At 40.6% G+C, this 13,195-nt stretch overlaps 1 protein-coding gene across 1 annotated transcript; it reads left to right on the top strand.

The window, feature by feature from the left end:
- Positions 1–404: 404 nt before the first annotated feature.
- On the top strand, positions 405–11,152 carry LOC121854944 (cell surface glycoprotein 1-like). The gene is made up of 2 exons (XM_042349749.1): positions 405–461; positions 10,562–11,152. Exons 1-2 carry the CDS (start codon positions 405–407, stop codon positions 11,150–11,152), a joined length of 648 nt encoding a protein of 215 aa, XP_042205683.1.
- The last annotated feature ends 2,043 nt before the right edge of the window (positions 11,153–13,195 follow it).

Raw genomic sequence — 13,195 nt, 5'->3', positions numbered from 1 at the left:
CGTGACTTGTATATTTCCAAACCTTCACTTCTGAACTGTTGTGATAAAGTGAGAAGGCTGTGATTGAACCCATGACATACAATTTCGTCCTTAATTGTGTTTAACTTTTGCATTTAACATTGTTTGTAGTGTATTGTAATAACACTAATTTTAGGTGATAAATATTAAGGACTAAGGTGTGCTGAGTTGCCAATTTGTTTGTTTTTTGTTGTGCTATATGTGCCCTCATTATTATATTCATATTTAACGTAATTCAAGTTGCTAAATTATAGCATAACAAAACCAAATATGAATTCTTTTAAAGGTAAATATTATGAGTAATATTTATTTAATAATTTCAAAATCTTAAATGTAACGGAAATAGAAATAATACAAAAATGAGTCAAGTTTACCTTCTTTATGACATGACGGGAGTAGTGGCTCCAGCCCGGGGCGTCGATCAGGGAGGTGTCAGTGGCCTTGTATGAAGTGGTGTTCAACAGCTCACACTCTTTCCTTGCACCTGCGAGTGGACAATTGGTCTCACACGTCAATACCATGAATTCATAAGGCACGGAGTCACCCTTAATAGTTACAGTTGTTACTCAAATAAACACAGAGTTAAATTTCGATATTTATTTTATAATTTGTTGGTGTAGTTTCGTTTGTGTCTGTCTGTCTCTACGTGTTCTCTTTATTTTGTTTTTCGTGAGTGTTTACAACTGTTTTTTTTTTTGTGTGAGGTTATTTTCCATAGTGCACCATTTGTGTGTGTGTGTGTGGTAATTTTCCATAGTGCACCATCTCTTTTTATGTATTAATGAGACCATTGAGAGGCAAGTATCGAGAAGGAAATTACTACACTTCTTTGCCTGGCCAGCATTTGGAGTGCCTATAGGAGGGAGTGCTGTTGAGGGTAGTACGAGTCATACCATAACAAAATATGAATAGAAGTTGGATCAGTCTACCATGATGTTGGTCGACAGTATTAATACCCTGTGATCCTCGCTCACCTCTATATTGCCAAAGAAATGAAGAGTCGTACTTTAGGGTAAAAGACCTACTTATTGTACGTGTCTTACCTTAGTTGCATAAACTTAGAAACGTATAGAAATAACAACCTTTGATAAGTTTATACCATAATTTATTTTCCAACTTTTTCACCATAGCGCACGCAACTCACTAGATAAACTCACTTAAAATGTTAGAAACTGTACAAGTATTCATGACTATCAATAAAATTCTTAAACGCTTAAAAACTGTGTTGTTTTACCTGAGTTAACACGAGGTGTGGTTAGTTTACAGGTACTATTTCCATGTGATGTAAATAATGCCGTGAACCCGAAATAATAATTGTACGCACATTAATCTTAAATAATGTGGATGTTTTCTACAGACTGCAGACATTTAATGATCATATTCTATGCTCACTGTTTTCGCAAGTGATGAAATGTGAATAAGACCATGAGAGGGGGGAATTATGGAATGAATTTTATGAATTTCAGTATATTAAACACTGTTGTAGAAGTGTGCTATTTTAATAAAATTTAATGAATAAAATGACAAATGACATCATTTCTTACGATGGCGTCACTGGAGAATAGCTTTGTTTACAAAAGTAATTCTTCATAGAAACCGTGTTCAAAGCGAAAATTAAAACATAAGGTAGGAAAAACAGCAAGAAAAGGTGTGACCATAAGTATTATAATTGAATTTTAAATGAATAGAACCAAGTTCATTATGTAAATAACACATGATCTTAATAGTTGTAAAACAAAGACAGGGAAGGGGGGGTGGGGTGCACACTGACGGGCAGCATACCGTAAGGACTTTCATGTTGCAGGTGTATTTCTTTCTATGAGTGATTTCAACACTATTTTCTAAGTACCTGTATTTATAGTTTTTGACTCTGTAAGTGTGATTAAGCTGCGCGAGTAATGGCTACCACCCATTTGGTAAAAATCTTCCAGTCGTAGTGTAATGGGCCCCTGTCTCATCAACAGAACATATATAAATGGGTCAATACATCTGATATATTCAGATTCACCACCCTGTAACTTTCCACTGGCTATGAGGTGACATGTTCAATGCACGTGATAAGGTGTGCCCACGGGAAGCTACGTCATACTATGCTGAGTAAAGGCATAAGTAGCCGGCTCTCTGGCCACCTGAAGCGAGCAGTAGTTTGATATCCTTGACTAGAGGAAGACGTTATTTGAGAGCCGCAGTGGCTGGCTCCGTCTTCCCTCGAGGGGGAACGACGTACCCATACCGTTCTCCCTCGATGGGTCACTACTCATGAGTCGCTCACAGAAAGTTATATCGTAAGGACGTGACCTAACGTTTATAATACATAAACGCCGTCCCTTTCTCATTCACTCATATACAGTGGAACTTACGGTCGATCTACACTCAGGAATTATAGATACAATCCTTTTATAATAAAACAAGGAACTACAGTTTGAGTTTCGTTACTTAAACCCAAATAATAAATATATGTGAACGGCCTGGTTAATTGTACAACACAGCCGATTCAGTAGCTTGTAAAAGTCGCATGATATACATAAAGTAATGGCTTATAATTTGGTCAGGTTCAATTGAAAGTGAATTGTGTGTAATTAAGTTGATAGCACTTTCTCTTACCATTCTGATAATTGTGCGATCGAATCCTACAAAATGGTGACTTTCACACACTCACAACCACCACCAGTATACATAATAGATCCTATTCCTGCCATGGTACAGGATGACCAAGCAGTTGCGCATATCGTGATTCTTAGCCTTCATCAGCTAGCAGGTTATACCTCACCATTAGCAAGATGCTTATTCACCGAGGAATTTTTTCACCATAGCTCAACTCACTATAGTGTACTAATTTACTACTGAGTATACTAACGCTAGTGTACAGTACAAGGACGGAACCCAGTCCTCCACTCTTCTTTGCGAGGTAAACGCCCCAGTATACAGAATGTACACAAGTGGTTTATTTATGTTATAAATGATTAATATATAAACATGTTACATATACAGTGTGACCAGATGGTCATATAAACTATCTGTTACTGACCGTGATGGTTGAATGACACACACTGATTATTCAGGGTGCAGGAGGAGCCGCAGATGATCCTGGATGTATAAGTGGTCCTGAATCCTCCCTTTGAGGAGAGCGCGTCCTTCTCTGTTAGGGAGAAGTAAGTGATTAAACAAACGAATTTCCAACAAGAAAATAAGACTCCTGTAGAGTGAAATAAACCCAGTGTCTAATACAACCCCAGTGTGTCTCTAAAATAAGTCCAGTGTGACTCAAATAAGGTCAATGTGGTCAATGTCTCTAAAATAAGTCCAGTGTCTAAAATAAACCCAATGTGTCTCTCAAATAAGCCCAGCATGTCTCTAAAAAAAAGCCAAGTGTGTGTCTAAAAACAGCCATGTGAAATATTTAGATGATACACTGTATTTCGAAAAGTACAAATAACTATTTACAATACGAAAAATATGGCAAAATATACTATTTTCCTCTACATAGGGTCAAGATACCTCAGCAATATTATAGTCAAGAGGTTATGGCTCGGCAACGAGGAATTAAGTTATAAGAACAAAGGCTGTAAACTAGTGATCACTAAATCAGAAGGTGCCTCCCTGTTCTTAGGAGCAATATATTTGGGTAATATCACTGTTATTGGTGCGTGGAACAGGTAAACACTACAGTAATCAGAAAAACTAAAGAGATACAAAACAGATATGGACTGGTGCTGGTAAGAACAAGATGGAAGATACGTTAAATTATACTGTGGGTTAGAGGGTGATATGCTTCTAACCAGTTAATGAGAGACTACGAAGACTCAGGTGTATATATAAAATGGTTTTACCTGTCCATTATAATAACGTATTCACCAGAAGTTCGAAAGATTTTTTTTTTGCTACACTTCCAGAAATGAAGGATAAAATACCAAATTACGATGAGATTATAGTAACTGGAGACATGAATGGAAAGATGGGTGAGGAGACCGATATTTTCACACCACCCATTAGAGATAATATCTTGTTATGATACATCAAATGGTTATGGTAAAAGGCTGGCGTCCTAAACTACCGCAGGAAACACGATAAGTGGATGGGCATGGTCCTTACACATCAACATTCACAAGGAAACTTAGACTTCTCCAAATACATGTTTTCATATCCCAAAGATTCAGAAGATAATGAGATGTTAGCAGTGTTAGGGCAGCTGACTGTGACTCAAGGAGGCAGCAAGAGCATTATATCTTTATATTCACTCCATTTACTCATGCTTTGTCCGTCCCTAATAATATAGGTTTTTCATCTAGTACAGTACAACAAAAGACTATAGGAACAAACTGACGAGTAGAAATGCACTTTTGTCTAGTCGAAAATCAGAATTTATTGAACAGTCAGAAATTAACTTTAAATAAGTTCGTTTATTCTGCCAGTCAGACGAACATTGTAAAGTATGTTACTTTACAACGACGGCTCAATCATAACAGTAACGAATATCTATCGACTTTTTGCAGCGCTCAAGACAGTATAACAATTTGAATTATAAATTAGCTACAGTGAAGAGGTTGCCGAGGGCTACTGTTTTTAGTCCTTGGCCAAGGGGTCCTACCGTGGATAAGGGTGACGGGGGGGAGGGTGCTACTTAGGCTTCGCGTCATTATACAGTGGGTCCAATGTAAAGTTCTAAACCAATTTTCTAAAATACGTTATCAACTCGTATATGTTTAGCAAGTATTTCAAGTGTGTATAAGCATTTAACTCTTCGGCCCGAATTCCTAACAGTAATTTGAAACTGCATGAAAGTTTGAACCAAGGATCGAGCGAATAATGAAAAGATTGTTAGTATTCAGAACGCTGCCTTAGGCCAACACAAAGATTCAAACCGGGTTTGAGATCACAATTGTCGATCCTCTCGTTAATCCAGCCTGGAGGCAGGTTTAGCCGGTCGATCCTTCAAGCAAGTCAACATGAATTTTGACAGAGCGAGGTTTTCGGCGATATTATCAAATTGGAAATTTTGTAGAGAGAAGACTGATGGTAGATAGGCAGAATTCTATCATTTTTTATGATGACACGCAATCTAAACAACTATATAGGTTCAGAAAGGGAGATTTCCTTGATATTTTCTGTGATATGGCGAATCTACTTGACAGACCTGTTGGCAATGGTTCACCTCTACCTCTCATTCATCAGCTGATGATTGCTTTGAGATTCTTCGCAACGAATAGTTTCAAGGTAAGAGTTCTGGTAATGTGTTACAACACTTTCGTGTTCAGGGTCCATGAAGATCAAGCGAATAAATGTAAAGAACGCTGACGCTTCTTTATTTTGAGTGTTTTTCTTTAGGAAAACTATTTTGGTGCATTTTCAATTAAATGAATCCATGCTGAGGGCATTTTACTTTTAAGTATTAATAAAGGAAAGTCTTTTCTTAACATTATTTATGAAGGGGAAATGTGGGGTAAAAGGAACAAATTAACCTAACCTAACCGAACCTAGCCAGGTATGTAATTGTTTTTCCTCTATGAATTTCTTTATTATCATATAACAACACAGCCATGTTGTAACACAGTACCATAAATCATTATAATTTGATCATAATTTGATTTTAATTGTAGTAATAAAAGTAACTTTTGATGTGCAAGGAGAGATTTCTCCTCCGTGAAAACTCGTCGAGTCATAGTTGCCGCCATAATCTTATAAACATTATCCTCGATGGTGATTGACTGTTGTAATGGTGTAACTGAAACGTGATTGACTGGAATTTCAGTGTTCGATTCCTTTCTCGAAATTGAAGATAATGCAACAGACTACCCGATCCGGGGTTCAAGTCGATGTTCTGAATATGGGTAATCTACTGCAGGAAATCTCGGATCGATGAATTTAGATTCGCAGGCCTGAGCCGAGCTCAAACTCCAGGCTCAAATCATCATTTTGAATTCGGGCTTTCAAGTTCATGAACCTTACTAAAACGGAGAGAATAGCATACTACAATGGCTTAGGTTTATCTCCTAACTGGCAACTATTCAGTCATTTTAAGCTCCTCCTATCATGATACTTTGTACACAATAGTAGGTACTTTGGGTATGTCTTTTGGTGATTTTGACGACTCTGTCCCCCCCCCCCTCACTCTATCACCATAACCATCACTTGCTCCAACTTTACACCAGGAGAAGAAACTACTTCACGAAGCTACTCAACCCCAGTGAGCACCGTTTCAGAACCAGTTTCCCATCTGACTATGAGACCGAGGTATCGAGGCAAGTGAGTCTCTTCTCTGCGGCTTACGGTGTTCCTCTTCTCCCGGGGTGTGAACGACGAATTGTATTAAGGACGACTGCTGGTGGTGTTGTGATGGTCTGGTGGTAGTGGACTACGGCGGTAATCCCTGGTTCCTTGTGGTTGGCCATCGCATCCTAGACTTGCTACGTGAGCTGCCATTTCTATCGGGTTTTTGTGTTGTTGTACAGTATATAGTAGTAGTTGTATTTAATGTTTAAAGTAAGAATAGATGGGTAATAACTGCATATTTGTGTTATGTAATGTATCTAATTAACTATACTAACACTTAATATAAATGCTATTAAATTACTCAGTTTACTTAATAATCTTCTTATCTCTTTTATGACTTAATTTGTCTGTCACGATAACAGTGATTCTTGTGTGTGTGTTCCTTACTTGCTGCATCCACGTATTTCAGCCCCTAGTAGCAATTCCTATAATTCGCTTTCAAGTGACAATCAACATTAGGGATTTACGTGATCTGTTCTTGAGCAAGAAGCATGGCCTTAGCAAACACATAACAATATAGTGCTATTATTCTGTATAGTACAAATATTTGAGCTTTAACCGCTGAATCGTAACAAAATTAATAATGCACTTTAGTAACGACTATTTAAATTGTTGAACAAAAAAAAATTCTCATAAATCTACTAAAAGGACGACATACTTCACTCTGTCACTCTCACAGAAGGAGTGGACGAGCACCCGAAAAAAAAATACATAAGTCCCCGACATAAATTTCACAGTCCAGTCGTAAAGTTGATCTTGGATAATACAAGGCGTTCTCAGTAGCTTCCAAATGATAAGAATAAAACAACATATGTTATAAAGATTTGTGATGAGAGACAATCTTTTGCCTATTCATGAACCTACTCAGAGATTCATTGCCGGTGGGAATGTTGTATCAAAATATATGCTGAAGTGTGTACAAAGCGTCCCCCCAACTTAACGAGGTCCAGGTCAGATCTGTGGGGTGTCCGGGGCCTCCAGTGATCCCTCGCAGAATACCAACGTTCTCCATCATATTATCTAGTACAGGTGTACCGGTACAGTGCTTCAGAAATGTTATGTTTGGTTTCACACTTGTAAATATTGATGTTTATAACACCTCAATAATAATATTGTTATCAGAACATTCATTGTTTATACGGTGTCTATCATTTAAGTCGTTCTAGCGCCAATATTTGACATTATCAGTCTTTGAAGGAATGCACTGTATAATACTCTCGCGAATATTGAACATGAATTAAATTTGGGGTTCGATCAAAAAGGATTTTTTTCAATAAATTACATATCATTCAACGAAAATTAATTACCTAATTGGAATATTAACTCTTCATCCAGTTCGTCATTCAGTGTAAGAAAAATGCTAATTTATAATCAAGAAACTGTCAATATACATGTGCATCCGTGAATATGCTTTGAAGCCTTATCAGAAAACATGTATTGAAAAAATAATATAAATATTTTAATATTTTAATCTGTCACCTCTTGTGTACGGAGTCCACTCTAAACTAAATAAAATCATGTGGTGTTAGCCAAATAAAATATTAAAGTGGCGTCCTTATAGTGAAGGTGAAGGATGGGTTAGGGGAGATAGTCTACTAAACAAATAATGCATCTGACTATTACTTGAAAGTTAACAAGTGTCCAACAAAGGGGGAGTATACAAAGCTTAACTTCTTTTATATTTATGGTTTATCATAAATTACCTTAACACATGACTCGAGGGAGGACTAGCATAATAACATTTCTTGTACTGTATCATACTAGCGCTGTAACTTATATACCCCGGAGACGTGATTAATAATAAAAATATCTACATCTCATACAATTATTCATAAGACTCGTCATTAAATGTATGATAAATCAGAACGATAATATGACACCAGTCTCTTACCTTGTATGTTTGTTTTCACATCCGGATTAAGATAAAGGCCATAATAACTATCGCTAATTGTGCATGTGGATGGGGTGAAGGGTAGGGGGGGGGGGTGGGAGCTCAGGGCAAATTGCCTCAATTCCCTCCCAATGTGTATAAGGAACTGAGTTTCGCCGTCCATCACTTGACGGGTGTGTCAGTACACGGCTTCCCTGACCGCAACTGATAAGCTGTGCGATATAATGTCAACAAATACTTTCTCATGGCATTTCAGTGACATGATGTTGAGTTTACAAACACGCAAAGTAAACGACCAATATAGAGCGATGGACATGATGCATAGCAGAAATTAGCGGAAAAACTTACCAGTGCCACAACACAATAAACTATTCACAGTACAAACAAGCTAGAGTAGACACCTAATCTGGCTATATCAACATATATACTGTACCATCGAATGAACATCACTCACAAACGCTCACAGTTTTCAGAGGTAACGTTAAATTAGGTAAGGTCTTAACTGATCGTTATGTCAGAAATTAGTAACCCTACGTCCGTTAATAATATTTAGTCACATGTAAAATTGGTCCCTGTAAGGACAACCAACCAAGTATTACCGGCCAGTACCTCAAGATACCAAGCATTTCCACCCAGTACCTCAAGATACCAAGCATTTCCACCCAGTACCTGCAAATACCAACCATTACCGGCCAGTACCTGCAGATACCAAGCATTACCGCCCAGTACCTGCAGATACCAACCATTACCAGCCAGTACCTGTAGATACCAAGCATTACCGCCCAGCACCTTCAGATACCAACCATTACCGGCCAGTACCTGCAGATACCAAGCATTACCGCCCAGTACCTGCGGATACCAAGCATTACCGCCCAATACCTGCAGATAACAACCATTACCGCAAAGTACCTGCTCATACCAAGCATTACCGCCCAGTACCTGCAGATAACAACCATTACCGCCCAGTACCTGCAGATAAACAACCATTACCGCCCAGTACCTGCAGATAACAACCATTAACGCCCAGTACCTATACAGATACTAAACATTACCGGCCAGTACCTGTAGATACCAAACCATTACCGCCCAGTACCTGCAGATACCAAGCATTACCAGTTAGTGCCTGCTGAAGCCAACAAGACACGCCCAGTACCTGCAGATAACAACAATTACCACTCCAGCACCCGCAGATACCAACCATTACCGGCTAGTACCTGCAGATAACAACCATTATCGCCCAGTACCTGCAGATACCAAGCTTACCAGCCAGTACCTGCACAAGAATTAATGCCCAGTACCTGCAGAAACAAGCATTACCAGGCCATTACCTGCAGATAACAAGCTTACCGCCCAGCAATTCGCAGAAAACAACCATTACCGCCCAGTACCCGCAGAGATACCGTTTTACCAGGCCATTACCCGCAGATACCCGCCATTACCGCCCAGTACCTGCAGATACCAACCATTACCGGCCAGTACCTGTAACAACAATCATTACCGCCCAATACCCGCAGATACCAAGCATTACCAGCCAGCACCGCAGATACCTGCTTTTACCGCCCAGTACCTGCGAAAGATAACATGCTTTACCACCCAGCACCTGCAGATAACAGCCATTACCGCCCAGTACCCGCAGATAACAACCATTACCGCCCAGTACCTGCAGATACCACATCACTGTTCAGGGGTACCCGCAGATACTAAGCATTACCGCCCAGCACCTGCAGGATACCAAACATTACTGCTCTGCAATTCTTGCAGATACCAAGCATCACCGCCCAGTACCTGCAGATAACAACCATTACCGCCGAATAACGCGATACCAGCCATTACCAGCCAGCACCTGCAGATACCAAGCATTACCAGGCAGTACCTGCTGATACCAAGCATTACTGCCCAATACCTGCAGATAACAACCATTACCGCCCAGTACCTGCTGATACCAAGCACTACCGCCCAGTACGCGCAGTTAACAACCATTACCGCCCAGTACCAGGAGATACCAACCATTACCGCCCAGTAACTGCAAATAACTCATTACCACCCAGTACCTGCAGATACCAACCACTACCGGCCAGTATCTGCAGATAACAACCATTTCCGCCCAGTACCTGCAGATACCAAACATTACCGGCCAGTACCTGCAGATCCCAACCATTACCGGCCAGTACCTGCAGACACTGATCATTACTGGCCAGTACCTGTAGATACCAAGTATTACCGGCCATTACCTGTAGATACCAAGTCTTACCGGCCAGTACCTGCAGACACCAAGCACACGCCAGTCAGAGGCCCAAGAATGCCGGCCAGTACCCGCAAGACACCAAGCATTACCGGCCAGTACTTAGTATGACACCAAGCATTACCGGCTATTACCTGTAGAGCACCAAGACATCGGCTGCACCTGCAGACACCAAGCATTACCGGCCAGTACCTGCAGATACCAAGCATTACCGGCCAGTACCTGCAGATACCAAGGATTACCGCCCAGTACCTGCAGATACCAACCATTACCGGCCAGTACCTGCAGATAACAAGCTTTACCGCCCAGTACCTGCAGATAACAAGCTTTACCGACCAGTACCTACAGATAACAGCCATTACTGCCCAGTACCTGCAGATAACAACCATTACCGCCCAATACCTGCAGATACCAAGCATTACCAGCCAGTACCTGCACATAACAACCATTACTGCCCAGTACCTGCAGACACCAAGCATTACCTGCCAGTACCTGTTGACATCGAGCATTACCGGCCAGTACCTGCAGACACCAAGCATTACCGGCCAGTACCTGTAGATACCAAGCATTACCGCCCAGTTCCTGCAGAAACCATGCATTACCGGCCAGTACCTGCAGATATCGCCATTATCGGCGAGTACCCGCAGACATCACATTACCGGCCAGTACCCAGATACGGGCATTACCGGGTCAGTACCCAGACACCAAGCATTACCGGCCAGTACCTGTAGATACCAAGCATTACCGGCCAGTACCTGCAGATACCAACCATTACCGGCCAGTACCTGCAGATACCAAGCATTACCCCCCATTACCTGCGGATACCAAGCATTACCGCCCAATACCTGCAGAAAACAACCATTACCGCAAAGTACCTGCTCATACCAAGCATTACCGCCCAGTACCTGCAGATAACAACCATTACCGCCCAGTACCTGCAGATAACAACCATTACCGCCCAGTACCTGCAGATAACAACCATTACCGCCCAGTACCTGCAGACACCAAGCTTTACCGGCCAGTACCTGCAGACACCAAGCATTACCGGCCAGTACCTGCAGACACCAAGCATTACCGTCCATTACCTGCAGACACCAAGCCTTGCCGTCCATTACCTGCAGACACCAAGCCTTACCGTCAAGTACCTGCTTAAAAAAAAACTTTCGTCGTTTGAAATATTTCGCGTAATGAACTTTGTGGCTTGGGAAAGGTTACCGAGAGGAAGAGACTACTTGTATCAGTGCCATGATACGTTCAAAAAATGAGGGAAAATGCCATATTTATTATAGTGCGTGGAACACCTGATGCAAAAGTAACAGTTGTCTTAGGCCACGAGAATCATGGCTAATGAGTGGAAAATAGAGCAATATACCAGAGATATCATTAATAGTGACAGTGAACCACTCACCATAGAAAGACTGGATTTATGTAGTGAAGGAAACCAAGACCATCTCGCAGTAGTATACAAAAGAAACGGGGGAATAGTTAATGAGGGAAAATTGGTGACCTGGTAACTAGTGTGCCATCAGGTTACCCCAGTGCCATCACGATACTAAGTCGCAAAATTTAAGTGTATTACATTCACACGCATAGCGATAGTATATCGTGGTACATTAGAAGTAAGTGAACAGTGCACAAACCTAATTTTTCCATGAGCAAATTTTTTAATTCGAAGTAAATGATCAACCGCATGTGAAGAAACTGGCACCATTATACCACTCCAGGCAATAGTAAACGAAGGCTCATGATTTCGCTGTAACCAAAAAGGTTTAAATCTTGTGATGCTATATAATGATTCAAGTATTGGAGTCTTGACTTTTTGGGGAACTTAATAATTAAAATAATACCTTCACAGATTTTCTGCTTGCCAAAACTATGTCTCTACTAATCCAAACCCAGACACTTAATTTCACCGTTTCTTTCACAGTAACAAAAGGTACAACTCACCCTTCTCTATCTAAGCACTGTTAATATTCTTTACAATATCTGCGAGGAAAACAAAATACTACAGTTAAAATTTTTTAATGTAATAATCAAATTACTGGACTCACGCGTCTTCTTCCAGACGACTTCGTTCCCAAATATAATCTGGGTCAGGAGGAACACCAGGGTGAGGACCAGGAGAGTCATGGCGCCCGATGACGTCTATGGACTGGACTTGAGGACCAAGTGAAGGAGCTGAACGTGGTGAGGGCTAAGGGTTGCGAGTAATTAAAGAACCTTGAGGAACTGAAAACATAAAAACTTCAGCGATTCAAAAGCTTTTTGGAGTGAGGGACTCAAATTAAAGTCCTGGAGATGTAAGAAGGGTAAAGCTTGGAAACATGAAAGCTGAAACAAAGGAGGTACTGACAGCGCAAAGAGCGTGAAAAACGGACCTCGCCAGCCTCCTCGCGCACTGGCACTGGCTGAAGTAGGAGAATTACCTCGACGCTCATGGCGGGAATCGATATTCATAAATCAAGTCTAATTAACTCGCGACCCTTACTGTAGTTTACATTCTAGAACACAGTAAAAAGAATGTTGACATTTACCCTGGGTATGACGTATGTATTTCTTTGTGTACGAACCTCTGTCCTGCATGGCAGTGAACAGTGACATCAACCCACATGAATCTGACCTATATATACTGTTAATGAATATGATGTATTTTTTTGTGTTTGAACCTCTGTCCTGCGTAGCAGCGAGAGGTGATACCACCCTGTGTTAAGACCTGACTGAATTACTCAGAATAGGCAAACTGTACTCCAAGCTTTGTCAATAAATTTGTTAAA

Source organism: Homarus americanus, unplaced genomic scaffold (genome assembly GCF_018991925.1).
Source record: "Homarus americanus isolate GMGI-L3 unplaced genomic scaffold, GMGI_Hamer_2.0 scaffold17608, whole genome shotgun sequence".
NCBI classification, from domain to species: Eukaryota; Metazoa; Arthropoda; class Malacostraca; order Decapoda; family Nephropidae; genus Homarus; species Homarus americanus.
Note: the sequence above shows the minus strand (reverse complement) of the source record. Positions and strands in the feature narration are given on the sequence as shown.